At 44.9% G+C, this 25,543-nt stretch overlaps 1 protein-coding gene across 2 annotated transcripts; it reads left to right on the top strand.

Annotated features, from left to right (window-relative positions):
• Positions 1 to 25: 25 nt before the first annotated feature.
• Pstk (Phosphoseryl tRNA kinase) lies at positions 26 to 25,041 on the top strand. 2 transcript variants are annotated; one of them, XM_077645919.1, is made up of 6 exons: positions 26 to 627; positions 5,074 to 5,323; positions 7,224 to 7,407; positions 13,893 to 14,050; positions 22,254 to 22,433; positions 24,041 to 25,041. In XM_077645919.1, exons 1-5 carry the CDS (start codon positions 439 to 441, stop codon positions 22,421 to 22,423), a joined length of 951 nt encoding a protein of 316 aa, XP_077502045.1. In that variant the 5' UTR covers positions 26 to 438; the 3' UTR covers positions 22,424 to 22,433; positions 24,041 to 25,041. The 2 variants fall into 2 exon arrangements, with proteins under 2 accessions (XP_077502045.1, XP_077502046.1); XM_077645920.1 differs by lacking the exons at positions 13,893 to 14,050; positions 22,254 to 22,433; positions 24,041 to 25,041 and adding an exon at positions 10,653 to 11,055 and having other exon boundaries at positions 288 to 627.
• The last annotated feature ends 502 nt before the right edge of the window (positions 25,042 to 25,543 follow it).

Raw genomic sequence — 25,543 nt, 5'->3', positions numbered from 1 at the left:
TAGCTTCATTTTCGGGCGACCGATGTGCCATCCAGCCCAAAGTACCATGACTGTCTCGCGTAGTAGGGCTGCAATAAACTTTTTTTTTTCGAAGACACGCGTCCCGTAATATTTTTATCGCGATAGTACACACTACCATGCATAGTACGTAGCATTGAATGTCTATGGTACTGCTATAGTACTTGCCAAAAGTAACGCCAACCAGGCTGCATCATTTGCTTCTAATTTGCTTAGTGGAGCCTTGCGGCTCCCCTCCCCTAAAGATCAAAACGTCTTGAAGGGTGAGGAGGGCTCTTCTTATCTACAGAGATTAGCGCTTTGTGAGCTGCTTGAGATCTGGCAAAGGTAGTGCTTACAGTGTAGTAGTGGGGCTTTGTGGGTGCGTCTTCAGTATCTCTCCAGTGCTTGTGCCGCAGGTTTCTCTTTACCTGTTACATTATGGGTACTGGTTGTGCCTCAGTACTGATGCTGTTTTGTGGGTTACCGGCGAGTGGGAAAACAACGCTTGTGCAAAAAATTCGCGCAGCGTTAGGAAGTCGTTCGTCAACATCAGCACGCGGCCTGTCGTGGTGCCCGTATGTGATCTGCTATGATGAGCTTGTAAGCACGGAGGTTCAAGCTGAAATGGTAAGCCACTTCAATATTATTGCTGAGTTACGCGCACACGTACTGTTTGTTGAACAAAATAAATGTGGCGTTCAGCGAACCCTGCAGTAACCATTATGTATTCAAAACACAACATGATCTAGCAGTGGGGTGCTTTGTAATTCTGATAATTCTTAATTTACATGCATACCGTTTGCAATTGCGTGCTAACCGAGAAAGTGTCATACGAAAACTGCAGCTTTACATACGAAAGATGTAAGCACTCCGCCGTCCGCACTGTGCTACGGTGCAACGCGGAGGCGCGCAAGACTTGTAAGAACTGAAGTTAGTGCAGCTGCAGACCTCTGTGTCCTGTGTGTCGAATTAGCTAATCGAGCGTGTTACTGAAGTCAGAACTTCTTCAAAGGATATGTAGGTATGAAGTTGTGCGCGCAAGTCTAGATTTGCTTTTGTCAAACTAGGAGGTGATGGAGAAACTTCCCTAACTTGTAGAGGACATTTCGCACTCTCATTTTGTTTTTGGCCTCGCTGAATGGCCTTTTATGTCATGTATGATGCAGCAACCCTGTTTTCTGCAGATCTTTAACGAAAAAGTATCATGGTGTTTTTTTTTTTTTAAACCTCTGCGGGGAAAATGCAATCCTCTTTTGGACAGTGCTTATTTATTCTATTTATTCAATACTGCCGGCAATCTTTTGACCACCAAGGAAGGAGTTATTAAGTGCTGCAAGTTATAATTGTTGCAAATCATGGTTGTACTGTGACGATGAAGGAACAATGAAAAGCACAAACACCAACAAAAGTTATACAATGAACAGTCAGAACTTCACATATTGGCTCTTGCTAAAAAGTAGCAAAAAATGTGCAACTATCACAAGTAAGGAACGACACCTGCTAGAAAAGATTTAGACGACGACAGGTTCACCACCTCATCCGGCTGACTGTTCCACTTGGCAGTTGCCCATGGTGGAAAAAGGAACCCGTATATACATTTGTTCGATAATGCGGTACTAAAATGTCTTTGCTGTGTTTTGTCCGGCTAGGCCATGTCGTGCCATGTTATATTGTATGTATGTCTGGAACTGTAGTTCTATCTGGTTGTTAACGATGTTGAAGATCATTTTGAGGCGGCGCAACTGGGATTTGACCTTGCAAAGACCAGATCGTTTACATGTAAAGATCTGATACAGACACCTGCCTGCTGAAAGCATTATAAAAAAAAAAAGGCTTTTTTTCTGTATATGTTCTATGTGGTTTCTGGTTTGGTGTGTGGCACCCGAACTACATCTCCGTACTCAAGCAACAGGTGTACGAGGGATGTGTATGCAACTAGTTTCGTATTGTGGTACAGTGTTTCAAGCGATGCCTAAACAACCACAGTCGTTTTGATGCTGCTAAGACCATATTCTTAATTTGTGAGTTAGAGGTTAATATAGAGCCAGTAATTACACACAAGTATTTAAACTCATCAGTACATACAGTTTGGTTATTGTTAACATTGTATGCATAGGGAAGTGTTTTTTTTGTGTTACTGTCATTTCAGCACATTTTGAGATATTCGAAGTCATCTCCCATATGCGGCACCAGTTAGTAATAGCCATTAGGTAGTCATTTAGTGTGGCTTGATCCTCAGTTGTTTCAATGTTCTGGTAGACAGTGCAATTGTCTGCAAAAAAGCGACCGAGCACGGGAGAATCAATGGACAGGTAATTAAAATAAACAAGAAAAAGAAGGGGCCCAAGTACTGAGCCTTGAAGAATCCCAGAAATCACTGGTGTTGTTTGTGACTTAGATTTGCTTTTTGGACATACTGACAGTGCTTTGAAAGATAGGAGTCAAGCCACTGCACAGTTTAGCCACTGCACAGGTTCCTAAGTTTCGGCATCGAATTCGAATGGGGTACGCAGTTGAAGGCTTTTTGGAAGTTGAGAAGTATTATATCTGTTTGCCTACCTTTGTCCAGTGTTGTGAAGAATTTTGTAATATGAATTATAGTAGACTCCCTTTGAGATGAACTTGAAGGGATCTGAAAATTTGTTCACCTTATCAGAAGTTTGTTTTATTAGAAGTGCCCATAAAAGATATATGAGCACGCTAGGTGTGTCCATATATATGTTACATGAAAGCAATGAATAAAATAGCTTTTCAGAGAGACGATAATTGCAGACAGAGCATTTATTCCATCATGCATGAGGTGAGCTGAAGACAGAGCATGAAACAATGTCACATTATTTTACTTGAAAATGGCATTCGTCTAGTTTTCTTTTTCACCGTCTGTTTTTCTCACTGTATTCCACAGTGACTGCTATTCGTGTGTGTTTTTTCTTATAATTCTTGCTTTCCATCTTGCTCTGAGCGCATGCTTCGAAGGTGCCCAGCAGGATTGCCGTGTGTCTCTCTCTTATCTCATGCTTTCTGTAGTGTAGCTGTTACCAACCCCACAAGCACACACACCACATGCCTTTTTGTACGCCACAGGTAATGCATGCGGCGACGATATCTGGCCATCTCTGCGCAGCAATAACACGTGTTGTGACATCACGTCAGTTTAAAATTTTGCCCGAGACTCTCCAAGTAGACCAGTGGATGCACTTTGTGCATACGCACCTTTTAATCTGTTAGGGTGGGGCAAGGTGCAGTACACTACACATGTGCTGACCTCTGTGTGCCATGCCTTCTCTGTACCGGCAAGAAAGCTTTCCCAAGGGAGTGCGCTCCTACAAAACAGCTTCCCCGCAGTTTTCTGCAAAGGTGCATGGGAGCCATCTTGTGCTGGTGCATTTTCTTGTGTGGAAGCATTTAATTTTTTTTTCCTTTCCTTCTCAGTGCTGTGCAAAGCCCCGTGAGTGCCGTTGGGCGGGGTCACCGTAGTTTGCGGTCACTGCGAAAGTTCATCTTAACTGAAGGACATGCGAAACAGTTCATCTTAAGTGAATTTTTTTTACATTGAGTCCTGTGGGAAACCAACCAATTGGGGTTCAATTGTTCATCTTATGCGAAAATTCGTTTTAAGTGAGATTGTCTTAACAAGAGTCTGCTGTAGTTTCGACACCATCGATAGACCACACAGAAAACCATGCTGGCTGCTCGCCAGAAATGAGCTCACGTGTTTAAAAGTGAAATGTTCAATCACCTTGCTGGTGGTGCACCACAGAGAAGTTGGCCTATAATTCGTCACAGAATGGTTATCACCAGGTTTGAAGATTGTAATAACCGTTACCATTATTCAGTCTTAGTGACTTTACCATCTGCAGACTTGCACAGGAGGTAATGGATAAAAGAAAGCAGTTCAGGACGTCGTTCGGTCCAGTTGACTTCTTAATGTCGAGGTGAATTACTGTGGAAAAAATGCCCAGTTCATTTTTAATAATGTCAGGTATATCTAAGCTTCTGTCTTTAAATTCGACTACCGTATCTGTTCTGCGCAGAAATGTGCTGGAAAAAGGGCGTTAAAGTCTGACGCTATTATACTTATGTCCGTAACATCAGAGTTGTTCAGGCAGATTTTGCTTACAGGATCTTTCTTGTCTGTTAGGTGCCTCGAGAACTTTTTGGGGTCACTAGTGAGGAAGTGGTGCATCTTATTGTTAAAAAGCTGGTATGTTGATCATTTAATTTTTTTCTGCAACTCTTCTCGAAGAACCTGCAAGCTGCACCTTGTCTGTGGATGAGCACATCAAGAGTGTTTATAGCGATGGATTAGTTGAATGATTTCGTGTGTAATTAGAGCGGTTTACTTTTTAAGAGGATCATACTTTTGTGCACACTCATGAACCGTGTGCATAAAATGCAGCCATAAATTTTCAACATTTGCGGTATTATCCCTGGACCCTTTATCTAGCTTGTCGTAGTTTAGTTTGAGAATGTCTAAAATACTAGTGTTGTCAGTTTGAGTAAAGTCTAGAAAAATGGTTTTTGTCCTTTGCGTCTAGGGCCGCTGAGTTTGATTTGAAGACTACCACGTTGTGATCAGATTTTTCAGGCAGAACATTGACTGTGAAACCAAGACAGCTAATTGCGTCAGAAACAAAAACAAGATCGAGGCAACAACTTGTGTCTGTTGTGATTGTTGGATGTATCCACCACTGGCTTGAAATTGTAGCCAATGTCAAGGAGTAAATCCAAATGATGACTAGAAGGCTGAGCGTATCAAAGATATCAGTTTACTTTAGGCAAGTTGAAATCTCCACCCATGGTAATAGTATGCATCTGGTGTTTGCTAATTAAGGCTGTGATGTGTGCAAGTTGGTACTGATTTATGGTTTAACAGTGTGGGATGACACGACGGACCAACACACAAAGCAAACACTGTTTCACAAGTGCTGTTGTGAAACAGTGCTGTCTTTGAAAACCTTGCATGATGACATCTGAATTGCTTTTTGTGTACCCACGGAGCATTGTTGCTGGAAAGTTAGTGAATTGGGTTGGTTAATTTACAGCTTTATTTTGCTGTATTCCTTGATGCAGGCTTCCAGAAAAGGCCTCACTAAAGAATGCCGTCAACATTTGCTTGAAGCTGCTGATTGCTACATTGGACAGCTTTGTGGTGACAACTTTGAGCCAAGCCATGTGTACGAGGAACCTGTGAATGAAATGGTTGGCCGCTTGTTGGCTGCCACAAGGCAGATACAACCCAATGAGAAGGCTGTGATAATGGTTGATGACAATCTCTACTATCGGAGCATGCGTGCGGCATGGTTTAAGCTGGCCCGTAATTGTGAGTTTGCAGATATCTTTTGCCAGAGTTACTGTTAGCTGGCTAGTTTTGTTTCTGGTCTTGACACTGCAGATCTGGCTTCTGACTGTGATAGTTTCATTTAAAGGGACACTGAGGACAACATTATCAATTTTTTTGTTAGTAAAATCAGATAGTTCGGCATTTTGTGGCTTTATTGCCACTTGTCCGGCAGCGAAAGGTGCATTTATTGCTAAGAGATTTGGATTCGAAGCTGAAAAACTTTTTCTTGGCATTACGATTCAAACTCAGGACTCTCTGATGACGAAGTAGGAGAAGAGTGAGGTAAAGCGGCGGAAACGGAAACAAGGACTCTGTGATTGCTGGAAGCAAGTGCTGCGCTCCTGCCTAGCAGCAGCCGAAATGAAAACTACTGCCGGCCGGTTGTTGAAGGCCTCTATCAGCCGTCGTCGCTTCGTTTACGTTTGCACCAATGTTACAATGGATCCCGTTCCCGATTCCAACAACGAAGTTCTCGCAAAGAACTGCGGCCTGCATTCAGTGACCTCAAACCCACCCAGCGTGCAATGATTTTTAGGGCCGAGGCAGCGGGTCTGGCAATAAAGTCCTAGCGCCGAGGAGTTGGCAGCGTCGCTATCACTGCTGAGCCACTGTCACAACTGATGTGTAGCGACTGGTATGTGCGGACATATTTAAACTTCATTTTATTTCATTTCATTTATTCCATGCACTGAAGTACATGTAATAATAGTCCTCGTAGGGCTGGTTATGCAGCCCAGCGTATTAGTACGTTGACGATGCGAACACGCCGTGCGGTGAGTTTGCTGATGTGGAGGCGCGTTGACCATTGGCTGTACACAGCTCTTTTTCCTTGTTGCAGTTGCGTGCCACTGCACGAACTTCGTCCAAGGAGCACTTAGAGATGCACTTGGAGGTCCTCTGCTGCCCTGCCCTTGTAAATCGAGGCGCATAACGAAACCTTGCGGGCACGCAGAATGCATAGCCGCGAGGCACCCTAAAACATACCGAAACTCAGCTGGCCTCCTGTTGCGCCACCATTTGCAGGGTTATTTGACTTCCAACATTCAGGTTGTCTTTTTTTTTTTCCCCGTTTTCCTTGCGTGAGAAAAGTGCACTAGTCTTTTCAAAACAAAACTTATATACTTCAATATCGATCAAACACGTAACCTTAATGCACCTTTGTCAGCCTCAGAGATCTGTCGTTCTTTTCTCCTTTTTCATCATCACGCTTGTACTTGCGAGATTGGCCTGTGGCGACGATACCTGTATTTTAGTTATTGCTCTTTTCTACCTTACAAGGGCTTTGTTTTCAGAAAGAGTGGTGTTTTTGTGTTTAGGAGCTGGTATTCTATCGATACAAGCCAACTTCAACTTCTCCTCAGTGTCCCTTTAACCAGAGACGTATGTAAAACTTTTAACCTCATTTCAAACCTTGATAAATTAGTTGAATGAACTCAGCCAGTTAGTTTTAGAATATGAAAATACTCTAAGTGGTCAATAAGATGTTTTGTTGCAGTCTGTTATAAAGGACCAGTACATTTTTAACTTTGGTTTAAGTTGTATGGAACACTCTGAACGGGGTTTGGGAAAGGCATTTTAATGAGTTCAATTCATTATGTGGGCAATTCTGTTATGAAAAGGTTTACTTATGGTCAATTAATTGGCAACTAAGAAGTGCTGCTATTTGTGAAGGACAGTTGCCATTGACAACCCATAGTTCTTGCCCTTGTACAAAACATAGCTTTCACCTTGGTCCTATATGTTACACGGCGTGCCTTGTTTGCCTGGTGCCTCTTGCATTGGTTTGCAAATAAGTGTGAAGTGAAGTATTACTTGGGAGTGCATGTGTGGGGTTTTTGTGTATCTTTTTATGTATTGTGCTTGCTTTGCACCATTGCAGATTCTTTGGGCTTCTGCCAGGTGTTCCTGCTCTGCACAGAGGAAGAAGCTGTTCGAAGAAATGCCAGTCGTGCCTTTTCTGTTCCTGAATCGACGATTAGGACCATGGCAAAAAAATTTGAGGCGCCTCGTGATGAGCCTTGGGAACAGCTCACAGTAACTGTGGATGGGACACCAGACAGCATGTGAGTGTCTTGCTGCTCTCTTGAGTGTAACAGCCTGCTCGAGGGTGTGCGCCATACATGTAGGGCCCGTAGTCTGCAGGGAGAGTCTGAATTTTCTCAGTGTTTGTGCCCTGCACATATTACATAAAGCTCAGGTTTAACATTTTCTCTATCCAGAAAGCTTGCCGAGCTTACGTTGGCCTTTGAAAACAGCTGACGGTATTCTATGAAGACTAGCTAAAAACTCAAGCTCTTTCACGAGAGGTTTTTTCAAAAATAGTTGCTAATTGTAAACTTCTTTTCTCTCTACAGTAGGGGACAAGCCAAGAATGTAATGGCAAAAACCCCTCAAAGGAAGCCCTCCTGCCAGTGGTATCAGCTGGTCAGGTCGTGGTTAATCCCATTTCACAGAGGCACTTGCCAGTTACCTGCGATTCCACGCTAGAGGATTAACCGTGTGGTCATGAGACCCGGTCGATACCAATGGTTAGAAGGCCTCCTTTGAGGGCGTTCACTGCTATAGTCTTGAGTTGTATCTGACTATAGTCATTCAATTGGTCAGGGCAACCTTAGACTTTAATCAACCAAATGGTCAGGAAGGCTTTCGTAAAGGATATTCCACAATAGATCATATTCACACTATCAATCAGGTGATAAAGAAATGTGCAGAATATAACCAACCCCTATATATAGCTTTCATTGGTTACGAGGAAGCATTTGACTCGGTGGAAACCTCAGCAGTCATACAGGCATTGCGGAATCAAGGTGTAGAAAAGCCTTATGTCAAAAGACTGGAAGATATATGTAGCAACTGCACAGCTGCCATAGTCCTCCATACAGTCGGCAATAAAATTCTAATAAGGAAGGGCGTCGGGCAAGGAGACATGATCTCGCCAATGCTATTCATCGCCTGTTTACAGGAGGTATTGCAAGGCCTGAATTGGGAACAGTTGGGGATAAGAGTTAATGGAGAATACCTAAATAATCTGCGATTCGCTGATGACATTGCCTTGCTGAGTCACTCAGGAGGTGAACTGCAAATCATGATAAATGAGTTAGACAGGCAGAGCAGAATGGTGGGTCTGCAAATTAACATGCAGAAAACCAAAGTAATGTTCAACAGTCTAACAAGAGAACAGCAGTTCACAATTGGCAGCGAGAGCCTGGAAGTTGTAAAGGAATACGTCTACTTAGGGCAGGTAGTGACAGCTGATCCGGATCATGAGAGGGAAATAACTAGAAGGATAAGAATGGGGTGGAGCGCATATGGCAGGTTCTCTCAGATCATGAATGACAGTTTACCAATATCCCTCAAGAGAAAAGTGTACAACAGCTGTATCTTACCGGTACTCACCTGCGGGGCAGAAACGTGGAGGCTTACAAAAAGGGTTCAGCTTAAGTTAAGGACAATGCAGCGAGCCATGAAAAGAATAATGATAGGTGTAACGTTAAGAGACCGGAAGCAGGCAGAGTGGGTGAGGGAACAAACGCGGGTTAATGACATCTTAGTCAAAATCAAGAGGAAGAAAGGGGCTTGGGCAGGGCATGTAATGTGAAGGCAAGATAACGTAATGAAGTGGATTCCAAGAGAAGGCAAGCGTAGCAGTTGGCGGCAGAAGGTTAGTTGGGCGGATGAGATGAAAAAGTTTGCAGGCAAAGGCTGGATGCAGGTGGCAAAGGACAGGGTTAATTGGAGAGGCACGGGCGAAGCATTTGCCCTGCAGTGGGGTGTAGTCAGGCTGGTGATGATGATGATGATAGTCATTCAGGGTCTAGATTAACTCAAGATGACCTCAAAAAGTACCTGTCCATATTTTTAAATGTACATCATAACTTTATGGTGGTGCTTGCCTGTGCTAAGGCTTGTCAACATGCCAGATGTCAGATGTGTTGAAAAGAAATTTTCACTGAGCATGTGCAAGAGCAGGCAAGTCTAATGTTGAAAGAGAAATGCTACGAATGTGGATGACCATACAGAGGCCTCTGTATTTATTGCCGGATTTTCAAAAATTCCTGTGCACTAACTACTGGCCAAATTGAGAACTAACATTCACAAGGCAGTATATTATGGTCTACGTTCTTTGAGACCTAATTTAATAATGGTACTTGCCCGCATTCTCTGGCATTAAGGTGAAACTGCTGCCGGCTGCGATTACAGTTTTTGCAGACGTGAGCTAAGCAGCTGATCCGGCAGGCTGCTCGCTGCATGCCGGATGAAGAAGCAAGTCCGGCTTGGTGGGTGGGTGAGTTGTGCGTTTGTTTTAAAGATTACTGTAGCATTTTTGCGGTATTTTAGTTTGAGAAGTGATGGCTCTTCCTTTTGACCTTAATTTTAATGAGGAGATGAAATGCATAGCCAAAAAACTGCACAACTCGCCCACCCACTGAGCCAAGCTGTCGCTTGCTTCTGCAATTAGCCGGGGTGCAGCCTGTTGTTTTGGCTGCTCAGCCAGCTTTTCCGAAAACTGTACTTGCAGGCAGCACCAGTTTTCTTTGTGAATACAATTGCTGACCGAAAATTAGGACCTCTGATTTTTTGGACATGCTTGATTATTCTGACATTTTCGCCTTTTCAAAAAGAGATCAAAGGGAGACAACCTTATAAGGGAGACAACATGGGCCAGAGGGTGCTGTGCTGCACGTGCATCTGCGCCCTTTGTGGAGAGACCCAAAAAACTGTAGTGAGGTACGCAGCTGCGTCGCCTGCTTTGTGCAGCATTTCAGTGTTTGTGTGCATGAGATGCGTGTTGTCACCCTTTACATATGTACCATACCACTCCTCTCCACTTGTGCCCTTTGTTGCCAAGTGCTTGACACCATTGCAGTCCAAAAAAGAAAACGACCATGATCAATACAGTGTGCTTTCGAAAAGATATCGAGCTCGAAACTAGGAAAGAAAGAAGAATAGCTTCTTTCGCACGTTTCTACCAATGAGCAGAAATCTAGTAGTCATGGGCAGTGTTACATTTCCCCTTCGTCATGTGGGAAAACTGGTGCAGATGCAACGGACTTTCCCACGGGCTGCCGTTGATTCAGTGAAGGTGACGCGGGGTCAATCCCCCCGGCATATCATGGCAGCGGCGACAGTAAGTCTCCCCTGCAGGCCGCCAGCGCAGAGCTGCCAAGGCTGGCCATAATTGACCATTCCGAGAGGATCCGGGGGTCATCGGGGTCCAGTCATCATGTTTGACAGTGGCATTCGTCTTCAAAGGGGACGCTGTCGGCGAGTGGTTTCCTTACCCCGCGTGGCCTTGTGCTTAACCCAGGCCGTGCACTGATGAGGAACACGTGCGACCACCTATGAACCGTGGGAACGCCACTCGGGGGACATTGCGGTGTCTGCTCGACGTAGATGGCATCCTCCTGTCAAGCTCAACACATGACAGGGACATTTCCCTAAGGAGAGAGCGCGTGATGAATGCCACAGTGAACTTTTCAGGATATGCCTTCCTCGGCAGGCCCGGCCTCCGTCTAGGTATTTCAGGGAAGAGAAACCCTATAAAACTCGGCACCAAGCACGGCCGAGTAGCTCCGTATCATTGAGACTTTTACTGAGAAGCACTTTCAATTGCTGTACATGTACATAATGTAAATAGTTGTAAAAAATTTTTTCTTGTCTTCCCCACTGGCATTATTGTTGTTGCAGCAATAAATTATGTTTGTGTCAGTCAGCCAGTGTTGTATTCCTTTGTTCCCAAAAAGCTTGGCCCGCTGTGGTTGGCGTGTGCTCAGTAGCGCTTGCAATCATAGTGTAGAGTTGGCGGTTTGGACAGTCGGTCACAGTTAAGTGGGAAAAATGCATTTACCCCTAGTTCAACCCCACAAGTTTCTACAAAGAGTACAGTGTTTGAACACAGGTGGTGCTTTATTTCTTTCTTTGTTCTCAATGGTCTCTGACAATTTCAAGTTTTTACTGTGAGGAATGATAAATATCAAATAACACAACTCATAGCCCCCTTCCTCGTAAAGTTTCAAATAAGAAGAGGTCCACTGAGGACATATTTGTTGCTTGATATGAAATTATTCTTCTCCTGAGGTCACAACTTCCTAGAAAAAAACAAGAAATAAGAAAGCTAGTTTCTCGAAATATCCCAATTTTTGCCTTTATTGTTGGGTAAAAAATAACTGAACAAGAAAATAGCACCAGCCCAACCGCATTGGCTACTATGCTCACCTCTCACATTGGTGGAGTGATGCCATGTTCCCGTTTTCCGAATGCCTGAGGAGTCTTATTCGTAGATGACATTTTTCGGGTGAAAAGATGCACATTCAAAGCTGCAAGGCCATTTAAGGCACTTCCTAGGAGGATGACGATTAAACGTGGTGGCAGGGAAAATTGCTTTATTGGTCGTGTGTTGAAGTTTGCGCTAACCCCATCTTTGATTTAGTTTTTCTAGCCACTGAAGCCTTGCTCCTTCTAAAATTTCATGTTAGTCCTTTAGTTTTTCCACATCAACCTTGTATACGCTCCCCCCTTATGTAATACCCCGACAGGGGCTTTTAAGGGACAATAAATGATGATGATGATGATGAAATTTCATGAGCAGACAAGGTAATGAAGAGGAGCTTATTATTACATTCATGACGGAAGCCAACAGTCACCGAAACCAATGAGCATAGGGATGCTTTTTTTCTGTTAGTGCCTTTTGTTAGTGCCCTTGACAAAGGAGAGCATGCGCATTAGAAAGAGCGAAGAACGATCTTTCAAATGAGGGCCCGCATGCGCACTTTGAAAACTGTGTTCACAGTTCTTTTTTCCAGGACTTGAAGCAGGATGCTGTGGTCACGAACTGTAGATTAGTTGTTACTTCTCGCTTTCTGGAGCACAGATAAAAACAAGATTCCAGTTAGATTCATTGTAGGCCCAGGAATCGAAAAATACAACAAAAAAGAAACCCAACTTGCTTGACGAAAATCACTGATTTTGCATGCGCCTTTGTCTCTCTCCCTGCGCACGCATTCTGTAGCATGTGCGCGTGTTTGCTGAGATTGGCTACGCTGGTGCTGCCAGCAGTGGCCTGCAGTCCCAACACTCACATGGTGTCGCGTCTCTCCACCGGGGGAGAAATCCTCCAGCGCTAGCATCAAGAAGGAAACTCCAGCTTGATCTTGCTATTGTGCACTAGACTGTGTGCTCTAGACCCACGCTGTTTGCACAGCCCAGAAAACCAGTTGCTCCGAGGGTCGTGAAAAGGTAGAAAATTTCGGTCACATCCCAACTGTTTGCTTGTTTTTTTTTGTCTTGATTTTTGGAGCACTGCCACCAATAGCCAAGCTGTCACAATGTGTAAAGTGGAACCTCATTAACTCAATCTTCAAGGGGGATTGAACATTTGATTGAATAAAGCGGAATTAAATCTATAAGGAAGCAAGGCCAATATTCTTCACGGGTTGGCACATTGTGCACACGTTGTTGCGAGCTTGTACCTTTCTCGGTCATCGTTAACTGCATGAATTTGAACAGTAGTCACAGTTTGCGAAACTTATCTTTGCCGGATCCTTTCATTCCGAATGTGTCAAGAGGCAGCAGCAAAGCGTGTTAGAGGTGTACGGCTTTATGGAAACTGGGACTGTTAGAAAACGGCAGTGCTTTTCAAAGAAAGGAACTCTTACATGCGACAGTTTATGGGCTAATCCCCAGTTCATTCCATCTCGGGCCCAGATTGGGTGGAGCGTTTAGAAAGTTTCCTGGGGTAGGGTGACACTGGCATAACAAAGGAGTTATTGGAGACTATTGGAATAAGTCTGAACCCCTGAACTCTTGCTTCTACTGATTATGGTGCCATGAAACTTCCTGCACTGGAGGGACACATTAGATACCTTCAGCATAGCACGTACCGCTATCGCTACCGTTTGCCAATACTGAGCCCCACCACTGCGCATGTGCAGATTGCTCTGAGGGCGCCAGATGGCGCCACATTCCCGTCAACAGCGCGCCCGCCTGCCGCATCGGGAGCAATCAGCGTGTGCACGGCTGCGGGGCACGGTACGCGGTAAGCAGTAGCGGTACGCGCTATGCTAAAGGTTTGTACTAGCTTGTATGGGAAAGCTGTAGCCTGTTGAAAGAAACCACAGGTGGCATAATTTTCTCTGTCATTGTTTTTTTATAAAAGTTGTTAAAAGTATTTTTTTTTGCCTGAGCAAAGCACACGAAAGCAGGAGTGTGTGTTTTTGGCATCGTTTGTCTGTTGCATCAATGTTAGTTTTGTTGTACAATATAAGGAAGAATTGGGTGTTCGCGTGTGCATTGTGATAAAGATAATAAAGACGTATACGTGTACTGTACGGGTCTTTACACCTTGTCGGTGTGGTGGTAAATATGAGAGGAGGAAGAAGAGCTAAGGAACAAATATTTGGTTGCTTGGGTGGGAGGTTTTTCATGGCTCAGTCAACATTTTTTTGATTGGAGTGTTTATTGTCTTGTGTTGTTTTCGTATTAGAACAACTGGTGGCAGGTTTTGTTGGCCGTGATAAAAGCACCGCTTTTCCCTCCGCTACCTATGCAGAGAGAAAGTGGTGGCCATTTTAGAGGCTGCGTCAAGGCAACCATGGCCCCCTGTGATCACAAGCCCCATCAGAGAACCGGTTCCTGCCAGTCAGATGCACATATGGGATCTAGAGCTTCGTGCCATTGTGTCCAAGTTCATTAGGCAGGCACAAGGAGGTAAGGCATTGAATGCTTCTTTTGACATTTATATTAATGACGTTCAGTGCGTTGACCCTAGCACAAGATGCTTAATATACAGCCAGTGTCAAATGGAATGCAAATTGAAGAGTTGAAATGCGCAAAGGAAAACCAGATTTTTTTTTAGGGAGGCAGGATACTCGTGCACTTTACTTTTGCTTCAGTGGCGTGAAGACAGTGGCATGGAAGTGTTAATTGACCCTGTGTATATTTCTTCTCCAGCAGGTAATTTTTTTGTGTTTTTGTGCTTGCATTTCAGTCAATCTTTTCGCGTTTCCTTTGATGCTGATGGTACACAGTGAGATCAGGCCCTGTTTTTGACTTTGTGCATTAGGCATTAGTAGTTCAGGCTTCAAATCATGATCTGTTTTTGCGATGATAGTGATTTTGTGATAAGTCTGAACCCCTGAACTCTTGCTTCTACTGATTATGGTGCCATGAACTGAATCATGATCGTGATCTGATTTTGTGCATTTATAGTCTTTTTTCCCTCCACAATCATTTTCTGACAGCAAACGGGAGCATAGGTCGGCACACTCACTCATGAATGCACTCATATTGCCTCACTCACACTCACATTTGTGAGTGTGAGTGTGTGGTTGTGAGTGTGAGTGGACATGAGTGGATGTGAGTGTGGGTTGTCATAAGTGTGAGTGAGTGGTTGTGAGTGTGAGTGGACGTGAGTGTGAGTAAGAGTGAGTGGATGTGAGTGTGAGTAAGAGTGAGTGGATGTGAGTGTGAGTGGAGATGAGTGTTAGTGAGTGGTTGTGAGTGCGAGTGGGTTGGTGTGAGTGTGAGTGGATATGAGTGGTTTTGAGTGGACGTGAGTGGCGAGTGGACACGACAGCGAAGTTTGTCTTGTGTTTCGCGGCGACACTAGCTGCTTAGCCACTTTAAAGTTGCTGACAGCTGAGGGAAGCAAAATATTCACTGCTGAGTTTGCTCGAGGCAACTTAAGACATTATGCCGGTGTCTTTAAATGACTGAAGCAGAGGATTCTGCTGGGGCGGGAAATGCAATCTTTAGTGCTGTTCACCTTACAAGTTCGCCGTTGGCATGCGCGCAGGCCCTTCACGGGAGCAAGGACCCTTACGAGTTTTCAGATCCTTTGATTGAATTTTTAATTGCCACTGCTAGAAAGATGGATGTCTCTCGTCACTGCAATGGATGCTTAGGTTTTTTCTGGGCCCGGGTGTATGCATTGTAGAGGTCTCCTCTGGCTGTAAATTTTTGGTTGGACCGGACCCACTAGGAGAATCCGACCCACTTGGCCCAGCTCTTGAACTGCATAAGCTCGGCTCAGCCAAGAAAGGACATGAAAACCGAGCACGCTTTTCTGTAAAGCCAGAGGTTCTTGTTCCTATCATGTACTTGAAAATGCCCCACGTCGCAAATCGTTGAGCATGTGGTTTTTATTTTTTGTAGTCGCAGCATCAGACATGATGATGCCTTGACTCCAAGGAGATAACCAAAGTGGTAATAAAATTTAATGTTTTCATCTGCTCTAGAAATGATCGTTTCGTGCTGATGGTGACGAAACATGTCGGCGATTTTCGGTAGTGGACATGAGGCGGCAGCCAAATTGGCCGCACCCTTTTTGATTGGTTGGACGGACAGTTCAGTCTTAATTCTTCTGTACTAGGGAAAGGGATCTAAAATAGAATGTCTCTGAGTATTGTCCCCTTTTCGCTCAAGAAAAAACTACACAATAAAAGCAGTACAAGTGAATGAAAGCTAATAAGGATCAAGCTAGGACGAAAGTTTTCGTTCTGCCTAAAAGTATTGTGCAAGCGAGTGCTGCTGTTCAAACTGCCGATACCGAGAAGGCAGCGAAGAAAAAACCCTCCTACGGACATCATAGCCAAACTGACGAAAAGAGAACAAGAGACTGAAGGCGGAGGGCGGTGTGTATATGGGGGGGGGGGGGGGGGGGGGGCATGTCGAAGGGTGCCGGTGTGTTTTGACACTGGACTGTGCTCGTGGAACAGGAAATAGTTGAGGTTTAAGTCCTTCATGATCACCCCAGAGTCCAAAAAAACGGTTTTTTTAGTGCCAGGTTCTCTTCAGCATCATGTACGCTGAACTAGTATGCTGCCGGCAATTTGGGCTGCTGAGGGCTGCCCTGGCAAGTCAACAACTGCATGCAAGCTTCCGCTCTGTGTGTGCAATGAGTGGTTCTGATTTGCGGGGGCCCAGTCTTTGGTGCTGGGTGAGTGAAATGGGCTTGTGAAATGTGATTTTTTAATCTTTGTGCTTTCAATACCGTTATTGGAATGACTTTTGATTGCACACCCCGATTTCAGAAATTCTACCCGCACTGATATCTGGACGGCATGAGGAATCCTTTGAACCGGATACTATGATTTCCTCTAAGAACTTGTGGCAGGAACAGCGCAGCACAAGACAAAGAAGGGACAGGCGGGACACGACGCTGCGCTGTCCCTTCTTTGTCTCGTGCTACGCTGTTCCTGCCACAAGATCATGCACCAACCAGCCCAACTTTTCACCTTGTATAAGTCCTCTAAGAACTTCTTTATAGGGCTATTTCCGAGTAATGTACCACCATTTCTGAAGGATATGCACTGCAGAATGGCTCATAAGTTAGCTGCATATGCATTCTTCCACGAACGATGTTTCATTGACCAAGGGCGCGGCGGACTACGGGACAATAATTAGGTGCAGTGTTAGCACCCCCTATTCCCACTCATATGAGCATGTAGTCTCTCCACGCACCGGCCTCAGGTGAAAACACCATGGTGGTTTCTAAACCCTCCTTCAGACAGGGATTATGTGCAGTGCAGAATACGTACTGCACATCAGGCATGTCCACGGATCTGTCACGCATACCTGTTCTAGCTAGACGAAGCCAGCCCTGTCTTGCTCTTAACTACGCCCAAAGTAAGCCCAGGAGGCTGTTTCAAAGGGATTGATAATGGCTACTGCACTTTGGATGCTTTTCCCGCAGGGCAAATCTGTACTTGGCGCCCATTCCAGCCATTTCCCTTTTGGTGACGACCTCACTGGATCTTTAAAAAAACACTCTCCATTTCCCACGCCACGAAAAGTATCCATAGTTGCCTTTTGCCTTAAATGTGTTCATGGAGACTCACATACACCACTGTCAAGGCAAACCCAATATTGGTACTTAGACACCGTCCAAGGCCACTGTAAAGCGAAACCATTATTTTCACTTAGACACCTACCATTGAAAAACATGTCTAAGCAGATTGGCTGAAGCTAAACAGGCAATAATCGTGTCAGGTACAAGTACGGGAGCATAGGTGTGTGACATTCGTTCGGGACATGGAAAATGCCTGATAAGTTGCCACTTCCTTAGAGCATCGAAACTGAAAATTTTCTAAAGAGTCCAACAGAGCCCCGCGCGGCTCACCGCCACTTCGGTGCAACCAAGGCTGTACCAGGGAAGCCACGAGCGCAGTCGGCTGCGGCGGTAAATCTCTCATCCCCTCCCTTCTCAGCAATCAAGGAAACAGTGGGTCAATGTGAGTGGGCATGAACGTGAGTGAATGGTTTTGACTCGTGTGTCTGTACGGACGCGAGTGTGCCAAATTAGAAGCCTGGGTGAGTTGGTAGGTATTCATTATAAAACAGTGCAAACAAGACAAGGACGAAGAAAATGTACAACACGAGCGCTGTGAGTGTGAGTGAGTGGTTTTGAGTGCGAGTGAGTGGTCATGAGTTTGAATGAGTGGTTCAGAGTGCGAGTGGTCATGAGTGTGAGTGTGTGGTTGTGAGTGGACAGAGTGTGAGTGAGTGCTTGTGAGTGTGATTGAGTCACTTCTCATGGTGCCGAGATATGGACGGGAGGAAAGATGTACTCCCTAGACCAAGGAGGCTTGAGGGCGAGGTGGCTTCTCGATGTTTATGGGTGACTGTAAAGAGGATCCCTTGGAAATAAGGCAGACGACCTTTTGTCCCTTTAGTTTGCACCTTAGGTAGGCAGGCTCACTCGTAAGCCGAATCACTCGGGCTCTCTCAGGCTCACATTCAGATCATGATTTGAGTTGCGAGTGAGTCCGGGCTCGCATTCAGATCATGATGTGAGTTGTGAGTCCAGACTCGCATTCTCATGATCAGAGTTGTGACTCAGGACTCGCATTCGGATCATGCAAGTGAGTTCAGACTCGCATTCAAATCATGGTCTGTGTTTTCCCAGCGACGGTGAGCACTTAGAGTTTTTTTCCTGCTTGATCGTTTACTGACAGCAGACAGGAGGAAAGATTTACTCCCTAGACCAGGGAGGCCTGAGGGTGAAACGGCTTCTCGATGTCTGTGGGTTGCCGAAGAGAGGATTCCGTGGAAACGAGGCAGACGGCATTTTATCCCTTTAGTCATGAGCCAACTCTCTCGGGCTCACATTCAGATCATGACTTGAGATGCGAGTCCAGGCTGAGGCTCAGATCATGATTTGTGTTTTTGCAACAACGGTGTGCGCTTAGTTTTTTTTTTCCTCGTTGTTTGCTGAGAGCAGCAGGGAGGAATGATTTACTGTCGCAACCAAGAATGCTTGAGGACTAGGTGTCTTGGCAACGTCTGTGGCCGACTGAAAAATAGAATTGCGTGGAAGCGAGGGAGACAGCGTTTGGTCTGTTCTACTTTGCTAGTTTAAGCGGTTGTGATAATGAGCCACATGGGATGTGTTGGAAGCTTTGATCGAGTTTCACCGTGCTGCTGTGCGGAGGGACGGGGTTCCCTTGTCATGCGTTTCGATAGCCTCAGAGGTGTGCCACTTGGGTGTGTTTCAGTGAGCCCATGTCTGTCTCGAGTCTGAAGAAGTGAAGTGAGTGAGACCGAATGAGTTGTAAGTCGAAATGAGTGAGTCCAGATGAGTTCTTGAGTTTGAATGAGCCCGGGCCTTTGTGAGTCTGTCTGAGTGAGCTCACAGGTGGACCAAACTTTTGTGAGTGAGCCCGAGTAAGCACTCGTGATTTTGTCGAGGTGTGGTTCATGCAGGTGCAATTACGAGCCACATGGGGATGTGTTGGAAGGTTTGACTGAGTTTCACCATGTCTCTGTATGGGAGGAGGGGGTCCTTTGACACGCATCTTTTGCATGCCTCGAACCTATATTACGCAACGCATTCCCATGCTCATGTGAGTTGAAATGAGTTATTGAGCCCAGATGACTCGTGAGACGAGATCAGCGAGTTAGCCCAAATTAGTGAGTGAGTCGAAATGAGTGAGTGAGCCCAGATGAGTCATGAGTCAGCATGAGTGGTTGACTCAGATGACTTGCGAGTCTGTGTGAGCCCAAGTGAACTGTAAGCCTAGGTGGGTTTGAGTTAATGAGTTTAAGTGAGGCTGGGTTTTTTTGAGTGATTCCATAGGTTCATTAAACTTTTAACGCGATAGCGTTAAAGGTCCTGTTACGCAGAAAATCCAGTGTTGGCGTTGTCGGCGTTGTGAGCGAAAAATCGCAGGCAGGGCTCTTGTAGGTGGTCCCTAGAGAGCAAGCTAGGTGGCAGGTGGGTCACCTAGGTCACATGAACTTGCAGCATCATCACAACCTGCCCACCGGATAGTGAGCAAACTACACACCCTGGCAGGTGGTAGTGATGATTGGTCGTGAGAGGTTGCTCGGGAAGCGCAACCTGGGTCGCAGAAGTCCCCCTGGTGGCAGCACATGCCATCGCAGAGCAGTGGCGCATTACTTAACCGCTGCACGACTGCTTCAGGAGTGGTGTGAGGACTCCCAGGACTCCATATGAAGACTCTATAGCTGTAGAGACTGACCAATTCTGCAGGCATGGGAATTAATCCATTACACTATTGCGTCATACCTTTAAGGCGGAGCTTAAGTGTCCCTTCCAATTTTTTTACTAATGTTAAGAAGAGAGGATGAGCAAATGGTATTCTTTCACTTGTCACCGCACCACAAGAATTTTTGAAGAAAAGGGCTGCGACGGGCTGGTTGGCCTATCTTGACTGAAAAGCAGGGAACAGTGCAAAGAAACGGAACAAGTGAGGAGATGACAGGCAGCTGCGCTGACTAACACCCAAATGTTGCTATCGCTACGGGCTGGGCAGCATATATACAGGAAAACGACGAGCTCGAAACAAGAACACACAAAAACAAAGACGCAGCCTCCACTCTTTTCACATGTCACTGACTAAAGGGGTGACGACACAAAGCTTCGAACCCGAACAAGTGGTATGATTTGTTTCATGGGTGTAAGGTGACGCCTTCTAACAAGCATCAGTTGCAGGCATTGAGTGAAGCATAATTTAATATGATCTTGAATGTTGTTCGGTATTTCCACCTGCATCGAGTGACGTAAAAGCGCATTTGCCTCAGTCACACTCTAAACACGAAAGGAGTAAGAAGCGACCAAGCTGTTCTGTACCACACTACCATTACAGGGCAGGGTATGCTGCCAAGCCCTGGCATAGATTTCCATCACTAAAAATATGGAGTGCTTATGGTTGGTAGAGGAAACAAATTCCTTCCTCAAAACATGCGAAGTTCTAGCAGTTACAAACATTTTAACTGAGATTTCAACCTCCTCTGATTGCTAACCTCAAGACCTCTGGTACCACGTTCAGAATCCTCTTCCCATTGCTAACTGCATCAAGTTACTATGCCTTGCAGTGAGAATAGACCTCCGTTGCCGAGAATAAGCTTTCCGAATATTTGGTGATCTAAACCTACTCTGGAACTTGGACAGCATACCCTGCCCTTAAAAGGGAGTGTGCTAGAGAAGAGCTTACTTCCTTTTTACTCCCATATACGCTTATTCGTGTTTTATGGTGTATTGTGCCGTCACCGAGCACAGTGGTCGTTCATAGGGAACAACGAGTGCTTGGCAGCGACACCGGCATCATCAGGAATGTGGTAATCCAGGTTGTCTGGTTGACTATGATGTCAAGGCGCAATTCTGCGCTTGTGCCAACTGAGACCAAAACTGCTGGTGCAAAATCGTTTGTAATTCCTTAATAATGCCGCACACGGATGACCTGCGCACTTGTTAGTGCACTTATGAATATTTTACACCTTTGAAATGAGTCTAGCAATCATGTTTTTAAATTTGGCGACGATGGTGGTGTTGAAAAAAGCCTCACAAAAATTCTTTGTGTTGATCACAATGAATAGCTAAGTGGCTTTGGCAAGACTTGTTTCTTATGTCACTTGCGTGCCTGTCTCGCCAATGTAAAATTGGCCACATAGCAGTAGAATCCTATAAATATAGTAACAATCAACATCTTTCTGGTGTTTCTTCCCGCAGCATTCCATGCGTTCTTTCTGGTCCTCCTAGTTTATACCGGGCAGGAAATAGCGGTCTCATGCCCACTTTGTTCACAATGTTCTGATCTTCGGATTGTGCAAAAATTTCGTGCACATATGGGAAAGAATTTTACTCTGCCTGCAAACATAGCATAGTAGCAAAGTGTTTACATTACTATTTTGTATGTTTTGTTAAGCCAGAGTAAAATCCCATTGGAGCATGGCACTCAGAGTACTAACTTGTTTGATTGTGATATGAATTGCCAAACCGTCCTGCTGCTAAAAGTGTCTCGTGTTTTATGGTTTTTACACATGTTTTTGAGCTGTTTGAAGCGCGCTTTAAACGAGTAGAGACACCAAATTTTTGCATGCATATTTTTTTTCTTTGGAGTGATGCGCTGGAGAATGGTATACAAGAGTCACAACATTGAACTCGCCTCCGGCAGCTGAATAATTTATAATTGAATTTTTTTCTCATGTTGTTTTGTCTGTTTCAAAACATGACAGGTGGCTGTGATGGACAAGATGCGTTCTGGTCACATAATGCATACAAAAAACTTGCAATAGCAGCTTGTTTATTTTGTCAATCCAACTTTTAGCAGGCTTGCATAAGAGTTTATGTGAATTAAAACAAAGAAAGTAGCGACCATACTAGAGTTTTTGTATCCCTCACTGGACCTAAATGCATCTTGTACATCACAGCTGTCGTTTTTCTGTTGAAACTGAAGCCGAATCAGCATGAGAGAAAAAAATTCAATCAAATTATTTATGGCTTCTTGGCACAATCCATGTGGCTTTCCATGTTTTCTAATAGGCTGCACATCATTCTAAAGAAAGAAAAAGCAACTAAAATTTGGTGTCTCGACTCCTTTAATGTCTTTCAGTAACTCCTTTGCTCACGTAGCCCCTTCCTGAATGCAGCAGTGGTTGCCTTTTCCAGAAAAATCCTCCAAGTCCCAGGTTCAGTCATGGTCTGTCAAGGTGCAGAAGGCCCGCCAGGATGTGTTAGCTTATTTAAAAGGCCTGGATTTTGGCAGTGAAAGGAAAGAGATGAATCTGGAAGAACTTATGCAAGCGCACCTTGGTTCCAGCACTGGAGATGGCAGCTGATCATACTGAGGTTTGTCATTGCTTATCGTTTTCGATGCATATAATGTTAATTGGTGCAAATTTTTCTATGGTTTTCAAGAAAAAGGATCCAGTCACGAAATGTATAGGTTAACAAATGTACCACCGGAGCTTATCTTGCATTTATATATTTTATTTGTATGAGGCAAGGTTAGATTTAAGATGTAAACTAGCCTTGTGGGGTAACTGTTCAAGTGTTTTGGTACTTCTAGGGGCTACACATGCAAAATTTAGTTGAAAGGCATGCATGGTGCAAGTTGTCAAGGACAGCTCTTGATGCTTTTATAGATAAGCTTAGTACATCTTGCCAAAAGCTGGTTGTAAGGATAATTTTCACTCGGGTACCGCAGCTTTTCTAGCATATTATTACTCTATTCTGTGCTACATAGGTGCACATGCAAGAGCTATTTTACTTCGTAACATGCTTGATACCACTGGATCTTATCCTCTGCTAAGACTCAGCTGGCATGTCAACTGCCAACCAGTGGGGAAAGAGGTTAGACCTTGATGCTTTTAATGATCAAAAAGAGTCCATCAGATGCATTACAATGCAGGGTGCTTCATGTCACATAAAATGAAGCTTTAAAGAAGAGGGAAATTCAAAATTAGTGTCCTTGATTATTGTTTAGTGCAAATCTTTTATCAACTAATGTATATCAGTTAGGACTGAATAGTTTTGAGCAACTGTATATACCACGTGTTCTGTATTTATCTGTCCGGGTTGTAAAAAATTCTGCTGTGCAAACATATTTGGGCATATTTGGGCTCAGTCACTGATCACAAGGTAGCTTATGACAGTCTGCGTTCTTCAGTAAATGATCTAACATTGGAACTTGCCTGGATTGTCTAGAATTGGTGAAAAACTACAGTTGGCTACAGCAGAGTTTTCACTGCGGCGAGCGGAGATACCGGTTTGAGAGGCTGGAATGGTGGAGTGGTATGGTGGAAGCATATCCCAGGATTCCTTTCACCGACGTCAGTACAAGCTATGCATAGCTTGTGTTGTATGTAGGGGTGTGAGAGCAGAATTTTTTCGAAACAGAATTTAATCCAAATAGTCTTGCTTCAGTACCAAACCGAATACAAATAGTTTTGATATAAACCAAATAAAATAAGAATTGACTATTTGTATGCTTATACGCTACTTGTGCGAATATTCGTATAAAACGAATGCATGTGAAACAGCGAAGAGCCACCACCACCACTGTAACTCATCGAGTTTGTGGGGATATGTGCTGTCTGAAGGGCAGCCTGCGCCATTTGCTTTCGGCTCCAGCGAAACCTTGTCCGTTAAGTGAAGTGCGGCATAGCTCTGGACGCCGTCTGCCCCCCGCGGGGTCTTTCGGTTGCATGTGCGTCCTGGCTGTTCTCCGTGGTATCACGCAATGTGGTCCTCTCATTGTGCCACGGGGGTGTGACATAGGCACAAAGTTGTGCTCGCTCTGGGGTCTGGTTGGGGGTGTGCGGGGAGTGGAGACAGGAGAGCAACGAGTGTAGGACATGGGGCTGGATGCAAGCAGCAAGGTATGTGAGTGACCGTTATTCGCTGTTCCCGAGGTCTTTGCAGACGGGCATTAGCGTGTCTTAATTGTCGTGCAGGTCCCTAATTGGTAGCGGCGACGATGCCTGGAACTATGCCTGAACGCCGTTCTGCTCTTCGCTGCACTTTACCGCTGGTGCAGCATTACTGGAGCCTGGAATATCAGCCCACCTCATGTGCTTGGTCCGGTGACTTGTCAACTCGCCGTACGCACCAGCACAAGCAGTGCATCTAGAACACTCAGCACCAGGTGGCGTGGCCATCAACGCACTGAGCTTATAAGGAGCCACAATCAGCATGCTGAACTCATTTGGGAGCGGCAACGGCAAATGGAACAATGCCCGATCTGCTCTTTGCCGCAGGTCAGCGTCCTGTGCGCACTTTTTCTTTTGCTATAGTTGTGTCATTGCTGGTACCAAGTTTTACCTGTGCCTGTGTGCTTTTTGAGTGTTACCTCAGTGGATAAGAACTTGGCTACATTTAAAAAGGAAATAAAAGCAGATTTCCTGAAGCTGAAACATGAGCTCTGCCAAGAACTGAAGTTGTTACATGAGGCATCCAAACGATACCTTCGCACTGTACTGCGCAAGGTGTGAAATGAACAAAGAAATGTAGCCCAAAGCATGGAATTTGCGGATTCCACAACTGAATAACTAAAAAGTAAGTTAGATGCTCAAAATGCAAAAAAAACATAGTCCTGCAAACTGAATATCAAGCACTTTGTGCAAAGTATGATCACCTTGAGAGTAAGGCCGATGAATATGAGAAGAGAATTGTGAGTCTAGAATAATACTCGAGGAGCATGAACATTCAAATCCAAGGTATCGAAAAACAGGAAGACGAGAATGTTCTGGACATAGTTTCCAAAATTGGTAATACTACTGAGGTCCCAGTCACTCTCACTGATATTGAAGTTTTCCACAGAGTGCAAACTCACAATGCAGCCAAGTCTAAAATAATAATGCAATTTAAATCACGCTCAAAGTGTGATGTGGCACTCAAGAAAGCAAAGGCAGCCAGGCTCACTAACGCCGACATAGGTTTCAAGGGGCTCATTTGCGACATACTGAGTTCGCGACAACACATTCATTTGAGCCATGCTCGAGCGATGTGTACTCTCGTACCCATTCCACATGCAGAAAAGCATGCAACTTTTTTAGAAAGCATGCAACTTTTTAGCGATTCCACGGCGCTCGGACTACCCTGCCAGACCCGCCGCCACTACTGCCTCAGCCCTCAGTATTGCACGCTGTGTGGGTTTGAGGTCGCTGAAGTGCAGGCCACAGTTTTTTTACCAGAATTCCGTGGTTGGGATCAGGAACGAGACCCGTCGTCACGCTGGTGCAAAGGTAAACAAAGCGACGGTAGCGAATGGCTGACAGAAGCCTTCAACGTCTGGCCGGCGGCAGTTTTCATTTAAACTTGTGCTACGCAGCACTGCTTGCAGCTAGTAATCACGGAGTGCACGTTTAGGTGAGTTTACGTCACTTTTCGGGTATTTCTTGATCAGAGGCTCCAGAGTTTGAATCAGAGCGGTGGGAAAAAGCTTTCAAATTCGAATC

Source organism: Amblyomma americanum, chromosome 1 (genome assembly GCF_052857255.1).
Source record: "Amblyomma americanum isolate KBUSLIRL-KWMA chromosome 1, ASM5285725v1, whole genome shotgun sequence".
In the NCBI taxonomy this organism is placed as follows: domain Eukaryota; kingdom Metazoa; phylum Arthropoda; class Arachnida; order Ixodida; family Ixodidae; genus Amblyomma; species Amblyomma americanum.
This window is presented reverse-complemented; position numbering and strand designations above follow the sequence as displayed.